The sequence below is a fragment of the Seriola aureovittata genome, chromosome 9 (genome assembly GCF_021018895.1).
Source record: "Seriola aureovittata isolate HTS-2021-v1 ecotype China chromosome 9, ASM2101889v1, whole genome shotgun sequence".
Lineage (NCBI taxonomy): Eukaryota > Metazoa > Chordata > Actinopteri > Carangiformes > Carangidae > Seriola > Seriola aureovittata.
The window spans coordinates 12275386-12288998 of record NC_079372.1 but is presented as its reverse complement, the minus strand read 5'-3'; the positions used below and the strand labels follow the sequence as shown (position 1 = coordinate 12288998).

At 39.7% G+C, this 13613-nt stretch overlaps 1 protein-coding gene across 6 annotated transcripts in view; it reads right to left on the bottom strand.

The window, feature by feature from the left end:
- The window catches only part of dlgap4a (discs, large (Drosophila) homolog-associated protein 4a), an 82684-nt gene that overhangs the window by 12451 nt on the left and 56620 nt on the right, over nucleotides 1-13613 (bottom strand). For 2 of the 6 annotated variants that reach the window (XM_056384802.1, XM_056384801.1), the window contains 4 exons: nucleotides 10409-11695; nucleotides 9771-10006; nucleotides 8562-8709; nucleotides 6537-6783 (listed from right to left, as the gene is read on the bottom strand). In XM_056384802.1, the coding sequence (XP_056240777.1) occupies nucleotides 6537-6783; nucleotides 8562-8709; nucleotides 9771-10006; nucleotides 10409-11626 (1849 nt within the window). In that variant the 5' untranslated portion in view covers nucleotides 11627-11695. The remainder of the gene's footprint in view (nucleotides 1-6536; nucleotides 6784-8561; nucleotides 8710-9770; nucleotides 10007-10408; nucleotides 11696-13613) is intronic. The other 4 variants (XM_056384804.1, XM_056384806.1, XM_056384803.1 and 1 more) reach the window with 3 other exon arrangements.

Below are 13613 nucleotides of genomic sequence, written 5' to 3'. Positions count from 1 at the left end.
AAACATTAGCCCAGGACACATGGTTGAGCATGACTTCTGACAAACAGATTAAGCACAAAAGAGACATCATTCAGCAGAATACTGCATATTCAAATATGAGCAGAGAACTGGCCTATGTTCAACTTACTACTTAACAAAAAAATTGGCACTTAATTTAAAAAAAAAAAAAAACAGTCTTAGCCCAAAAATCAATGTCAGCTCATGTCAGCTGGGAAAACATTAGTTTCATAGAACTATACATTTACATTATGTATGATGGTGAAATTACAAATATTGTGTATATGCATAGGCGATTTTGCATCAAAAGTATGGATCGTAGATGTTGTAATAGATGGCTGACAGCCTCAAGATGGCCATTTCCTATGACAAAGCCAATTAGTAGTAGCAACTAGTTGATGCCGTTTGGTTTTCACACTACTGCGGCTGAATACTACTGATCAAAAATGTTTTCATAACGTTTCATGTTGTAGAGTTTCATGAATAAGAAGCTATAATAAGACAAGCTCAGAAGTACGAGTAGAAAGGCGGAAAATCATTCGGCAGGCGGGACGAACATCATGACAGAGAGTGTGATCTGTTAAGACAGAGAGAGAGGCAGGCTGACATTTAGTAGACAATGCTGACACACTGACAGGAAAAAAAAAGTAAACCACTTACACAACACACAGACCATAACAGTGACAACACCAAAAACAAAACATAAGGTGGAAAAACAAACAGCTTTGATTTCACTAACAGTCAAGCTACTTCTTCTCTGTAACATATTACTGTGGTTGGTCTTCCAAAAGTAAATGTAACCATAAAAATCTTTAATAAAAAGCAAAGAATAGCTTGCCTTGAGAACAGCCATTCAAACAAAAGACAAAATCCAAATAATTTAGTCTGCTCTTTACACTGCTGGAGACTTGGTTTGTGCATTCTTATAGGCAGTATCCTGATATCCTTAAGACCTCCTGTGGCTCTGACCTGTTGGACTGTGGCAACAGTCTGGGTTGTGACCTAATCAGCTGACATAAGTACATGTGACAAGTGCCTCTGAGGTCAAACCTTTCAGGATTGGAAAGTGGGATACTTTTCAACACAGCACATCTGAGCAACTTTGATTTCAGTTAGATACAATGCTGTGAAATAAAGAACAGATACTTTTTAGAAAATTTCTTTTACAACTATATCACATAGGTCAAAAGCACACAACTACTGGTGGGTCAAGTATCTCCACTTGAAAGCCTTCATTCAAGAAGATTTTGTCTACATCAGTGTGGCTGTGAGGATGTGCTTCAGACATGCAACCTTTCAATTGGTCATTGTTAAGTTGCATATGATGAAAACAAAAAAATTAAATAGGGCTGCAAGTAATTACTTTAGTGATTACTTTAATTATCCATTAATCTGCCAGTTGTTTTCTTGACAAATCCTAAGATCTATAAAAGAAAATATTGAAAAATTCCCATCGAAATTTCCTAACTCCCAAGATAATGGTATCAGATTGTTTGTTTTGACCAACCAAAACTTGAGGAATAAAATATCAAACATTATCACAACAGAAAAACAGCAAATCCTCATAAGTGCCTCATAAAAGCTAGGTGAAGAGAACATTCCTAATGTAATACACAAAAAGTGTCTATCAATGTATACCAAGAATAGCTTTTCTCCCAGTAGCTGACAAAAAGCAGTACATCATTAGTTCAGGAAATGGAGATGCCTTTACTATGCTGTCTAACCATGTTAACTAATAGCTCCACACACATCATTAGGAAGCCTGTCTGTTGCTGACCTTACAGTGAAATTACAGTTGCTTCACCCATTCAGTCAAGAGATTACCTCATCAATGAGTGTGAGAGGAAGAGTGTGTAATACTGTGGAGGATGACTCACAGTCTATCCATGGTAATACACAGACACACCATGTCTTGTGTAATATGGTGCTGGATACAATGAACATGCCGTGTGGCTACAATGGTTGTCTGATGGATGGGTGAATTTCAACTTTGGGGAGACTAAAAATTAAATAATTTACTAAGCATTGGATAGAATAAAAGTATATTCAACAGGAATTCTCTCAGTCAATACAAACAATTGTGTCAGTGAGTACAGAATAGTGTTTCGCTCTGATGCTACACGTTTTTGTGAGCACATCTTTCTTAGGTCAGGTGGTCCTTAAAAAGCCCAGTGGAGTGTCCTAACTGCTGAACTGCAAAGCACTGCACAGGGCAGGAAGCGGATAAATTATTGATTGTGTCCTCAGGTCTTAACACGTGGTAGCTAGCTACTGAATAAAAATGACATGAAATTGTAGCCAGAAATAGCCACTGCGGTTGTTGGAGTTGAGGTAATATCATTTCAGATGACAGCTTTCAAGACACTATCTGGATCTACGAATGCCACCTGTGATATAAAAGAGAAATATTAAAACTCAGAGGTAGTCGTTATCTTCTACCACTATGAAACAACGTGTTAAATTTCAAATGGTACTTTGATCTAGTCAGGACAGAACAACGAAATAAATCATATCTGCAACAGAAAGGACTGTCAGTCTTGGCTTTGTAAATGGACTGATAGGTGATTCATTGCTTCCCTGTGCCTCTGAGCTCGCATCACTGTCACATGTTGAGACTGGGATACGAGAAAAGAATCGCTACTCTGCCTCATCTTTTAACATTAAATGTTCAGATATAATTACTTAAATACTTTATCAGCCCGAGTTATGTGCCTTCACAAAGAAATTCCGGGATGGTTTTTTTCGGTTTCAATGATTCGTGACAGTAAGAAACGATTTAAACATCTCTAAATCCAGCTATTCGGTAAGGTATTGTGGCTTGTATTACAGAGTCCATTAGTCAGTGTCAGTAATCTATCTGCTTTCACAAATGAGAATGGTTTGGTTAGCCGAACTAGTCGGTTACCGGGCTGCCCACACTGGGCTGTGGACGCCTCAGCTACTGTTAGCTTGTGCTAGTAGCAGTAAACGCTCATTACGGTGTGCTACCACACAGGGTATTTAACGTTGAGTAACGTTAGCCGGAGGCATTATATAGTAGATGTGTAAGTGAGCCAACAAAGAGACGCTCCCACCGGTAGCCTTTTTTGCCTCGTTACCACCATTCTGACAACAGCAGCCACATTAGTGTCTGCCAACCTCGCCCGCTTGCTAACAACTCGTATTAGGGTTTATCCCCTTTCTTCATCCACGTTAGCTAGCTAACCTACCAGACCATTAGCTCATGTTAGCTTGCTGTTGCTAGCGCACCGACAGCAACTGACAGCCCGAACAATAACGCTCAGTTAATGAAAATCGACAAAAACCCTTACTGTATCGTGGTTGAGTCGAAAATCCTTATTTTCAGTTCATTCATGAAAGGCAGACGAGGTGCAGACGGGCTACGGTGTCCTGCCGTAAGATACACAACGACGCTGTGAAGAAAAGATTTGTAGTACACGCCCTTGACGACGAGGATTGGAGTCCACGTTTTCCCCGTTTACTGCTTTCTGCAAACGATTGGACAGTTCAGCTCCTCGATCTAATCGATGATGGATGTGATTGGCTTAAGACTCAGGGTAACGTTGTATGTGAATGTGTTCACGGTAGGTGCGTTTCATTTTGTCTCTGCATGCCGCGGGAACAGACTCAAGTCTAGACATAAAAAATACATATCGGAGTTGTACCTAAATTTGGTTATTTATTCACACGTTTCTGTAAAACGAAGCCAATTTTCAAAATAATTTAGAGGTAGTCTCGGTGACAGTCAAGACATCAAACCAAAACTAAAACCTCCTTGGCAACACAAATTCAGACAACATTATGTTTGGATAATAGGATATATTAAATATTATATATTAAAGATCACCAGTAACCTAAATATACGGACCTATCCTATTCAAGACAGGGGCCCCAAAAACCATAGGTTTACTCCATATTGGGTCAATGTAATTTCTGTCAATTAATGCAAATTTGTCAGAAATTTGCACCACTGAAGTAGGATATAAATTATGAAGGGCCCTCCATCCTGTTTTAGTTTATATTGTTGTCACTTATTGTAAAGTTGTATTTTATCAAATTTAATTTCTTTTTCCCTGTGTCAAATAAACATTGAAAGATTTTTTTAGTGAATAAAATAGTGAAACATGCCCCTCACTATTCCCTGAGCTTTTTTGTCAAACCAGCTGTCAAAAACCACAAAGATGTTGAGTTAAGTATAAAAAGAAGATTGTGAAAACTAACAAATATTGGCATTTAAAAAATTGGTAGAAGAGAATTTCTGGCATTTTGCTTAAAAATGAAATGAAAAATGAAACAATTTTTCAGTTATCAAAATCGTGGCTGATTAATTTTCTATTAATTAAACAACTGATCAATCAATTAATTATTTTAGATGTAGAGTAGGCTACTAATTGGTTTCTGGATACCTGGCTGGGGAAATAATGAAACTGCAGGTTATAATGGGGGTTAATAGTGAACCCTTAGGAGGTTAATTCAGCCATTATAACAGTTAATGTTATAAATAATTTCAATTTAAAAAGGTCTAGCAAGTACACATATCCTACTGTGTATAACAATAGCTGAAAATATTATAATCTTATGTAATACATTGTAATGGACTGTAACAATACATCATGGTAAAAGCAAACGTGCACTTTCTGAGGTATAAGTCCAATATAAAAACACGCTTTTCATATATGAAATTTCAATGCATTTAGACATACAGTATGAAGCAATAATACATGCAGTTGTGTGCAAACGTTTGGGCAAATCACATATTATGTGGATTTTTGAAGTGAAAAGAAGTAAATGCAACCCCTGCAGCAAATGGACATTAAAAATGAGCCTTTCTTCAAATGTTAATTTCCATGTTACTTTTTATTTCATGAACTTAAAAATTTGAAAAAAAAAAAAAATTAAACAGTACAAGCAGCAGTGTGCAAGAGTTTAGAGGGAATAAGTAAGGGGAAGAAGTAAATATCAGCAAATTCTGGATGCAAATATCATGCAGTTAGTTAAGAAAGTGAAAGTGAAACGAGGCAGCAGGCTTCTACAACAGAGCAATGAGCCAATGAACAATGAACTACATCATGAAACATAAGCTGGAGCTTTTGGAACGGCCCTCACAGTCCCCTGACTTCATCATTTAAAATCTGTGGAAAGATCTTAAACATGTTGTGTGTGCAAGACAGCCTAAAAATATCTCAGAATCTGAAGTGAAGTGAAGAGTGGGGGGAAACTGATAAATCACTTATAGAAAGACTCTTAAGTGCTATAAAGAGCAACTTCAAGCTGTGATATCTGCCAAAGGAGGGTTACTAAGTACTGAGTTAGTATGGAGACCAGACTTTCTGCACATGCCACGATTACTGTTTAATTTTTTATCTAAAGAAAAGTAAAATTTACATGTACTTTTCCTCATTTGGCAGATGCTTTTATCCAAGGTGACTTACACGTGAGGGACATCACCAAAGCCTCAAGTAAAAGTGCATTAACATTTGAAGAAAGGCTCATTTTATTAGTGTCTGTTTGCTGCAGTGGTTGTATTTACTTATTTTCACTAAAAGTGTAATTTTTCCCAGAACTACCCAAACTTTTGCACACAACTGTAACACTTGTATAACTACCCCAAAAAGAATAGTTGTCTGTTTCATTTGGTTGGTTTAAACCCAAAACAGTAAAATATGATTCACTTTTATTTTATGTTGCTGCATTTGCGTTTTGCATTACCGTTCACATAATCCTCATTAACAGACACTAACACAGCATGTAATCTGAAAGTTGGTGGAGACATTATTACACATGTTGCCCTGAAAACAAAGAGGTGCCTCAAAGTAACATTTTCTATCAAACAATGTACTTTTGTAAAAGTGTACACAAATGTATTGGCAGCAAAATAGCGTCAAAGTTTTAAGTTCTACAGTTCACAATAGTTCAGATAACATAAAAAATTGGTTTGCTTTTCTCTCTGGATTCATTTATTCAGAGATAAGAGGGACGTTCTTTCCCAGTCCTGCACTTTCACTGTTAAAACTAGAGCTAGAGCAATTTGTAACCAAAACTCCTCACTCAGATTGAAATGTAACAATTATATTACTACCAATATAGTGCAAAAATCTTTTCTATTTTCTACATCTCATATGTTGCACTTTTTTTGAAGTTCAGAGCTTTCTTCCAACAGAGTTTGCCCACAATGAAAAAACTAGACCATGCAGAAAAAACACCTAAAATTAATTTTACCTATAGTGAAGACAGAGGTATGTTGTATTGTCTAGATTAATATATGTTTTCTTTATATTTTTCTTAACTAAACACACAAAGTTTTATCATTTCTACATGTACTTTATAAGTAAATATGTTTTTAATTCTGGTTTGTATAATTGATGGATTTCATTGATACAAAAAAGTGTCCTATCTCCAACTTTCAGTTGTTTACAAAATGTTGTGAAGCAGGGAAAATGGATGTGTTGATGATATTTGGCATGTATTCCCTCCCTTTCAGCTATTTGCAATCTATCTTCAGCAGCTCTGTCCCACCTTGTCCTGTCACTGGTACTCACTGGTGTTGGAGCTGTAGCTATAGCCTGTAGTGGTGGGTGGTGGTGAGTCTGAGTCCACAGAGGCCGTATCCTCATCCTGGGAACAACCCGCCTGGATGGCCCGCAGGTAGCTGTGGCTGCGTGACCGGAAGCACGTTGGCGCGGGCAGATCCAGAGCATCCACTGCCTGCGATTCGCCGTCACAGTATGGTACTGAGTGCCCACAGCCCTGCCCACATACCTGAAAGAACGTGTGCAGACTCACACGCTGAGGGCAGAGGGCAGACTGAGAAACATGCATTCACTAGGTCTTTACCCAGTGGTGGAGAAAGTACACACAGATCTTTAACTTTAGTAAAAGCGCCAGTACAACAATGTAAAAAAAAAAAAAAAATTTCATAAGTATTTTCACAGATATCTACTTAAAATTATCAAAAGTACCAGTGCTGATTCTGCAGACAATTAATGACTGTGACTGTTACATTATTATGTATGACATTGTTAGACCACTGAAACTTATGCACCGCTGTGTAAACACCATTTTACTGATGTACCTGGTTGAGTTAGAGCTCCTTAAAGTTAGGGAGTTAGGTCCTAAGAATTTGGGTAATTCTAAGGGGTTGTGAGATGATTGAAGAAAGAACAAAACAAACAAACAAACAAAGTTCTAGACAAATTCATTTAAAAAACTTTTCTCTTATCTATGAAATGTTGGATAATTTAGCCTCTTTGGGCCTTATAATATCCCTCTGAACTGTATTGGTGGAGAAGAATAAAGCAACATACTCTAGAATGGAAATATCCAAGTCATATACAAATACCGTAAAAACTGAACTTTTTGCCCTTAAGTGCAATTTTGAGGTACTTGTACTTTGCTTCAGTAAATGTACTCAGTTCCTCTCCAGCACTGTCTATAACTATGAATTAAGATGCAGGCAGTTTGAACTAATAGTTGAATCTCCAACTATTAGTTCAAATGTTTTGGAGAAATCTCATGGACACATTGGCTAACGATTTTAAATGGTGTAAATGGTGTAAAAAAAAAAAATCAAAACATATAAAAGCTAATACAGAGATAACTAATTTTAGTTCTTGGTTCAGGGCCAGTATAAAAATATTTTGTGCTGCATTGTATGAGTTACTCAAAATAACTTTGTTTTTTGTCAGTATTTCTTTGTTGCAAGGATTTGTATTGTCATTGTATGATGGGAATAAGCAGTGACAGCCAGCGCTATCTGAAACCTTCGATCAAACAACATCAAAAGAAGTACAGTAATATGAACAACCAGTAGTAAGTTTTTCTATTTTTGGCATTTTAGTAGCAAATATGAAAGTGTTGTGAGTGGTACATAAACATGAATAATCCTTTCTCAAAATTAATTCACTCATTTACTCACTCCAAATGTTGTAGGTTACTGTCCATACAGGTTTTACTCTTTGACATAACTTTCATCTGAAAGGAAACTTAATCCTTAAGTCATTGTCTGATTAATGCTAAAGTTCCCATGTACAAATACAGACTGATACCATTCCTTTTCTATAAAAGGCTGTTTTCATTGGTTTGTAATTTTGCATCTTGCTGATGAAGATATACAACAAGCCTCCTCCTCTTTACACTGAGGCATACTCTATGTCCCACATTGACAATCTGCGAACACACTCAAGCATCTTTTCTATTCCACCAGCTCATTCCCGACTGCTTCATTCATATACCATCTCTCAGGCATTACGCACTGTACGTTTAAATATTCTCTCTCAGTAGCTTCAACCTGCTCATTCCCTCGTGATTACCATTGATCGCAGTCAGTCCTCTTTTTTTAAGGTCCCTGGAGTCAATCTAAAATGATCTAATTAGCTGTTTCTAATATTTATATTATACCCCCCAAAAAATACATAAAAAATTTCTGTCATGGAAACGTTGGTCGATCATGACTTGAATCTACAACTCTTGGGTTTAGCAGACACACACGAGGAAATAGTCTTTCCAACCAAATAATAATACTATGACAAGCTACAGCAGCACATTTGATAAGACAGTAGACATACCTGAGTGCCCGAGCCTCTGCCCAGTGTGCCAGCGCACTGGCTGAAATCATTGTTCCTGTGGCGAGGAGGGGCCTCCAACGGGCTCACCAGGCAGTCTAAGTTATCGAGGCTCCGATTAGTCGACAGCTCTTTCAGGGACGGCAGAGTGCTGTGGAAGTGAATGTAATAATCAGCCTCTCAGAAGTCAGAGACCAGAATAAGTGAGGGCTGTGTTTAATTGATGATATCCAGGAGAAACTTTAAATTACACTCCAAAAAGTTCCCCTGGGTATTTTGAAATTAAATACAATTGAGAAGTGCAGATAGTGATATGTGCTAGGGTTTAAAATAGCAGCACAGAGGAAACAATAATTTCTGAGTAAAACTGCTGAATACGATTTTATAAATGTACTTTCAGATTGATCTGAGAAATTTTTGAGAAGTTTCCTCTGTTCTGGCTTGCACGTCTGACAACTTGTGTTAGTGAAAATGTGTGTGCACTAAGCAGCAGGGTGTGTTGGAGTGATTTCCATGGAACATTTGCATGTTATGAGATCAGGGCTTGAGGAAGCAGGTAAGAGTTAAGTACTAACACACCACTCAGGATACCTGCAAGGTAAGAAATGGAGCACGGGAGCAAAGAGGAAAAGTACTGGGAGGGTTGAACATAAAAGGTGGTGGTGGTTGTGGTGGTGGTGGTAGAGCAGGTGAGGTTGGGTGGAGGGCCACGCTGCCTGCCTACCGATGACACTGACCTCAGATGCTGCATAGAGCATGCACTTTGCAGAGGGGACCACAGATAATCCTCCCGCATGAGAGCGTAGCAACGAGGCCTGTCCGTGTGGATGTAGGGGTAAAACACATGGCAAAATTTCACCTCCTATTGCTTTTGTAGCAAATAAAGATGATACTGCATGTCATGTCTTGTCCTCTCTCATTATGCTGCATCTTTACCTCCATGAGTAGCTACTATTAACTTGACTAAGTGCTGCTGCACATCCAGACGATTATTTGTGACAAGATACTGCCACCTGCTGACTACCTTTGGGGACATGAGAAAAGACGCTTCTTCCCACAATTTTAACATCGAATACACCTTCAGGGCCTATCTCTGTTTGAATGAATGTAAAGTAAAAGAGCACAAACTCAACTATGGCAAAACAATGAGTATGATAATTAAGTTTATAATTCCAGTATGATTAAGTTGATTCTCTGTGCTGTGGGACTCACTTGCGTGGAGGTGGTGGCGGCTGTTGCTCGCTTAGGGAGTGCTGCGTGGCCTTCAGGTAGCTCTGGCGACGAGCTGCAGATTTGGGGGAAGGTTTGGGGCTTCCCTCGGAGTCTTCGCTGTCTTCTAAGTCTCCCATAGCTTTCACATAGCTGCCACTGCGCATCCTTCGACAGGGGATCTCAGTTCCTCTGGGCCGGCCGCGACCCAAAGTTCCTGCCCAGTCCCCCAGTGGAACCTATTATGAAAACACATACACACAGTTGTGAGACTCTCTATGTAATGTATATAATTCAGGGTGTATCCCTTAAACACTGTATATATGTCATTGTTTGCGTCTGATTTTGTTTATCTTTTTAAAATAAATATTAATAGTATGATTCTAAGCAAGTGCAGCAAAGATACTTAAAAAAAGAAATCATGACTGGGATGAATTCCAAAGGGAAAATCTATTAATGTGACTAAGTATGAAAAATGTGGATAAAGTGTATATGATAAATAGAATAAGGGTTAATCTAATCAAATTATCAGGCAAAGCAGGAAGTGTCCTCCAGATAAATAAAACCAACAAACCTCAGAGAAATTATAAAGATATCCATGCAAACTTACAAAGAAGATGAAGGTGAAGGTGAATACTCACTGGCCCTCCTACCTGAAGGAACTGTTGTGCCAGGTCTTGGTGGCATGACTTAGATTTAAGCAGGGTCCTGTTGACGGTAGCAGAACCCTTCTGCAACACTTGCCTGGCCTGGCTGAGCGTGAGAGTGGACCAGGAGCCCCTCTTCACCAATGTGTCATCCTTGCTTCCCCTTGTTCTTCCCTCCTCTTCCTTAGATCCTACCTGTGTCGCCGGGCATGCCAGGAACTTGAGGTCGCTGCTGCTTTTAGAGGTCTTGAGAGTATGTGCAGAAATAGTGTTGTAGCCCTGTGGGATATGTCTGGGAGGAGCCTGGCTGTCTGAAACCGCTCTGCCAAGAGTCATCATGCTCAGTGGGTTGCGGTAACCTACAGCAATAGTGCCAGCTTTGGTAGTGTCAGTGTCCAGGGCATCATCTGAGCTCCAGAGGCCTAGTGCATTGGGCCTGGGTCTCTGCTTTGGCCCCTCAGTTTTAGCCCTGTCTTTACTCTTGCTCCTGCGGGTTGGTCTACCACAATCTTCACCAGCCCCCATGGTGCCAGTCATTCCTCCAGCTGAGCGCCCGTTTATGCTGCCTTTGATTGCAGAGTTTTCCAGGGACTGGGACTTGGCAAATAGCTTTTGCACAGAGTGCATCAGGTGACGTATGCGTCCTGGACTCTCACTGCGTTGCTTCGACATGCGTCCTCTATGAAACTGCAGAGTACTGAAGCCATCACGCTGCAGGGGCAGGTGCCTCTCTAGTTGATCCAAAAGGTTGGAGGGTAACCGATTCATCTTGGCTGCTGCTGCTGAGGATATGGTGGCTGATCCACTGGTGATCATAGGAGCACCAGTGAGGCCCAGACCCAAGCCCATACCCATAGACAAAGAGCTGGATAGTGTACCTGCCCTGCTGCCCTGTCCCACCCCACCACCAGCCAAACAGCCCTGGGAGCAGTCAGCCTGGTCAGTCTGGGAGGTGAAGTGCAGACGAGGGAAGGTGCTGCTGTTGGACATCTGGTTGAAAGGCAGCAAGCAGTCAGGGGTCAGGGCAGTTGGGCTGGTGGGAGGGCACTGGTGGAGATGCGGGTCCAGAGTGCCATAGTGGTTTAAGGTGGGGCTCAACAGAAAGGAGCTGTGAGGATCTGAGGTTAAAGGACAAAGAGGCTTCTGTGGGCATCCCGCTGGTTCACATGAGTCGGACAGGTGACGACTGCGGTTGGCTCCTAACCCTTTCATGGTGGCTGAGATGTCGTACTTAGAACATGTCTCCAATCAGAATGGGTCTACAGACCTGAAGGGCTCATCCTGCAATGTAGAAAGACACAGAAATGATCTATCAAACATTCAAGTCTCTGATTTGGGCTGCTATTTAGTGCATGCACTCTGAATAAAACTTTTAAAAGTGTAACAACTGCCCTGGGCATATTTCTGTCACATTTCATATTATTTTCTCTGATTAACAAGTTTTATTCTAGTTTAGTGGACGATTCTCTCAGCAATTTTCACTAAAATGAGGTCAGTGTTGGTCCCTTTACGGAGATTATAGTTAACAGTGCGTAACAGTAAAATAGCATTTGCATACAATATAAAGCCTCAGAGGGGGCGCGCTACACATCTATACTTAAAGTTAATGAACAAATTAGAGTTGAAGCCCATTTAGAAGTTTTTCTTTCAGTGTGTCCTTGGATTTTCAGAACAATAGTTAAGCTGAAAAAAAAAGGCGTTATAGACTCTCTCTGCTGTGTGGTGCATAACACAGACATGAAAGTGGAGAACATCGCTTTTGTCCTACACAATCAGTTCCCACATACGTTGCACAACACAATAAACCACCAGGTGGAGCACCAACAGCAAGTGCACAAAGGACACTATTTGAGTTTAGGGTAAAAAAAACCCACACACATACAAACACTGTATTTGGGTCTAAAATTGTATTTCAAGTCAAAATGTAGAAGTTTAATCAATCATATGCATATACAATTTAAAACAATACCACTAAATAGTTAAAATCAATTCATATGTTTGTGCTTTAAGTGGTTAAAGGCAAACAATAATACATATCCCTACACAATTCACAGTCTCCATTACTCTGCCTCTAGACAAATAAGAACAATGGAGCCATGAGGGTGAAAAAAGACAGAGACTAAATCACACATTAGTCTCACAGGACAGTCTTTCCGGTTTGGTGCATGAACTGAAACCAGAGAGCCAGAGGACCAATCTGAGAGATCACAGTGATGTAGAGCCTGGAGCTACTCTGCTGACAATGCCTAGGAGAACGATTTTGTGACTCATACATGTAAATGAGTTTTATATTTAAGAAGCGCTATTTGTTCCAAAGCAGGAAGTGAAACCTAATTCCACAAATCACTTTTTTGGTGCTTCGCCATCCTCTTGAATCTACTTAGTTTGGGATAAACTGTGATTCCTTTACTTTCTAACCATGGGGAACAATAAATCTTCTCTAATGCTGACTAAAAAAAGAAGAATTCTGGGGCAATGGCAAATACTTCATAGTTGTATTCCAATGCCATCTAGATTAGATAAGCAGACAAGCAGAAATAAATGCTGAATTAAATCTGCTAAAACTTCACCAAACTGTCCAGGTATTATTATACACCTCTTTGTTCTAAGTAAGATTTTGTAAAAACACATCACCAGAGAGCTGACACTGAATGACAGCTCTGATGTACGGCTAATGGTCATTTTTTTTTACTGCTTCTATGGGATAAAGCTAATTATAATATGGCCTCCTTGTCAATATGTATTACAGTTTCCAATGCAGGCACCAGTAATTAATCTTAACATAGTCCTCAATTTGTTTTGTCATCTGCTGTGTGTGATAGATCTCTGCCATAAAGGCGAACACCGTGGCCTGGCTAAGCGCCTCAGCCACTCAGCAATGGGCTGACAGCTGTATACAACAGAACAGTATAGAAACACAAACACAATCCAGAGAACACGAGGGAAATAGAGATATCTTAGGGCGTCTCCTGCTCTTCCATCACGGGCCTACTCAAAGCTCACTGTGAACAGACAGTGACATTGCATCAAGGTTGTGAAAACTCATAATTCACACAGCAGCAAATCCATGCTGCATTAAATTCACTCTAACAGATGCTGTCTGTATCACAGTGGAGTGACTCACCGATCAGTCAATGGTAAGAGCCCTCTCCCACAGCAAGCATGAAATCTTGCCTGGGAGCTGAATGTGGAATGTTAA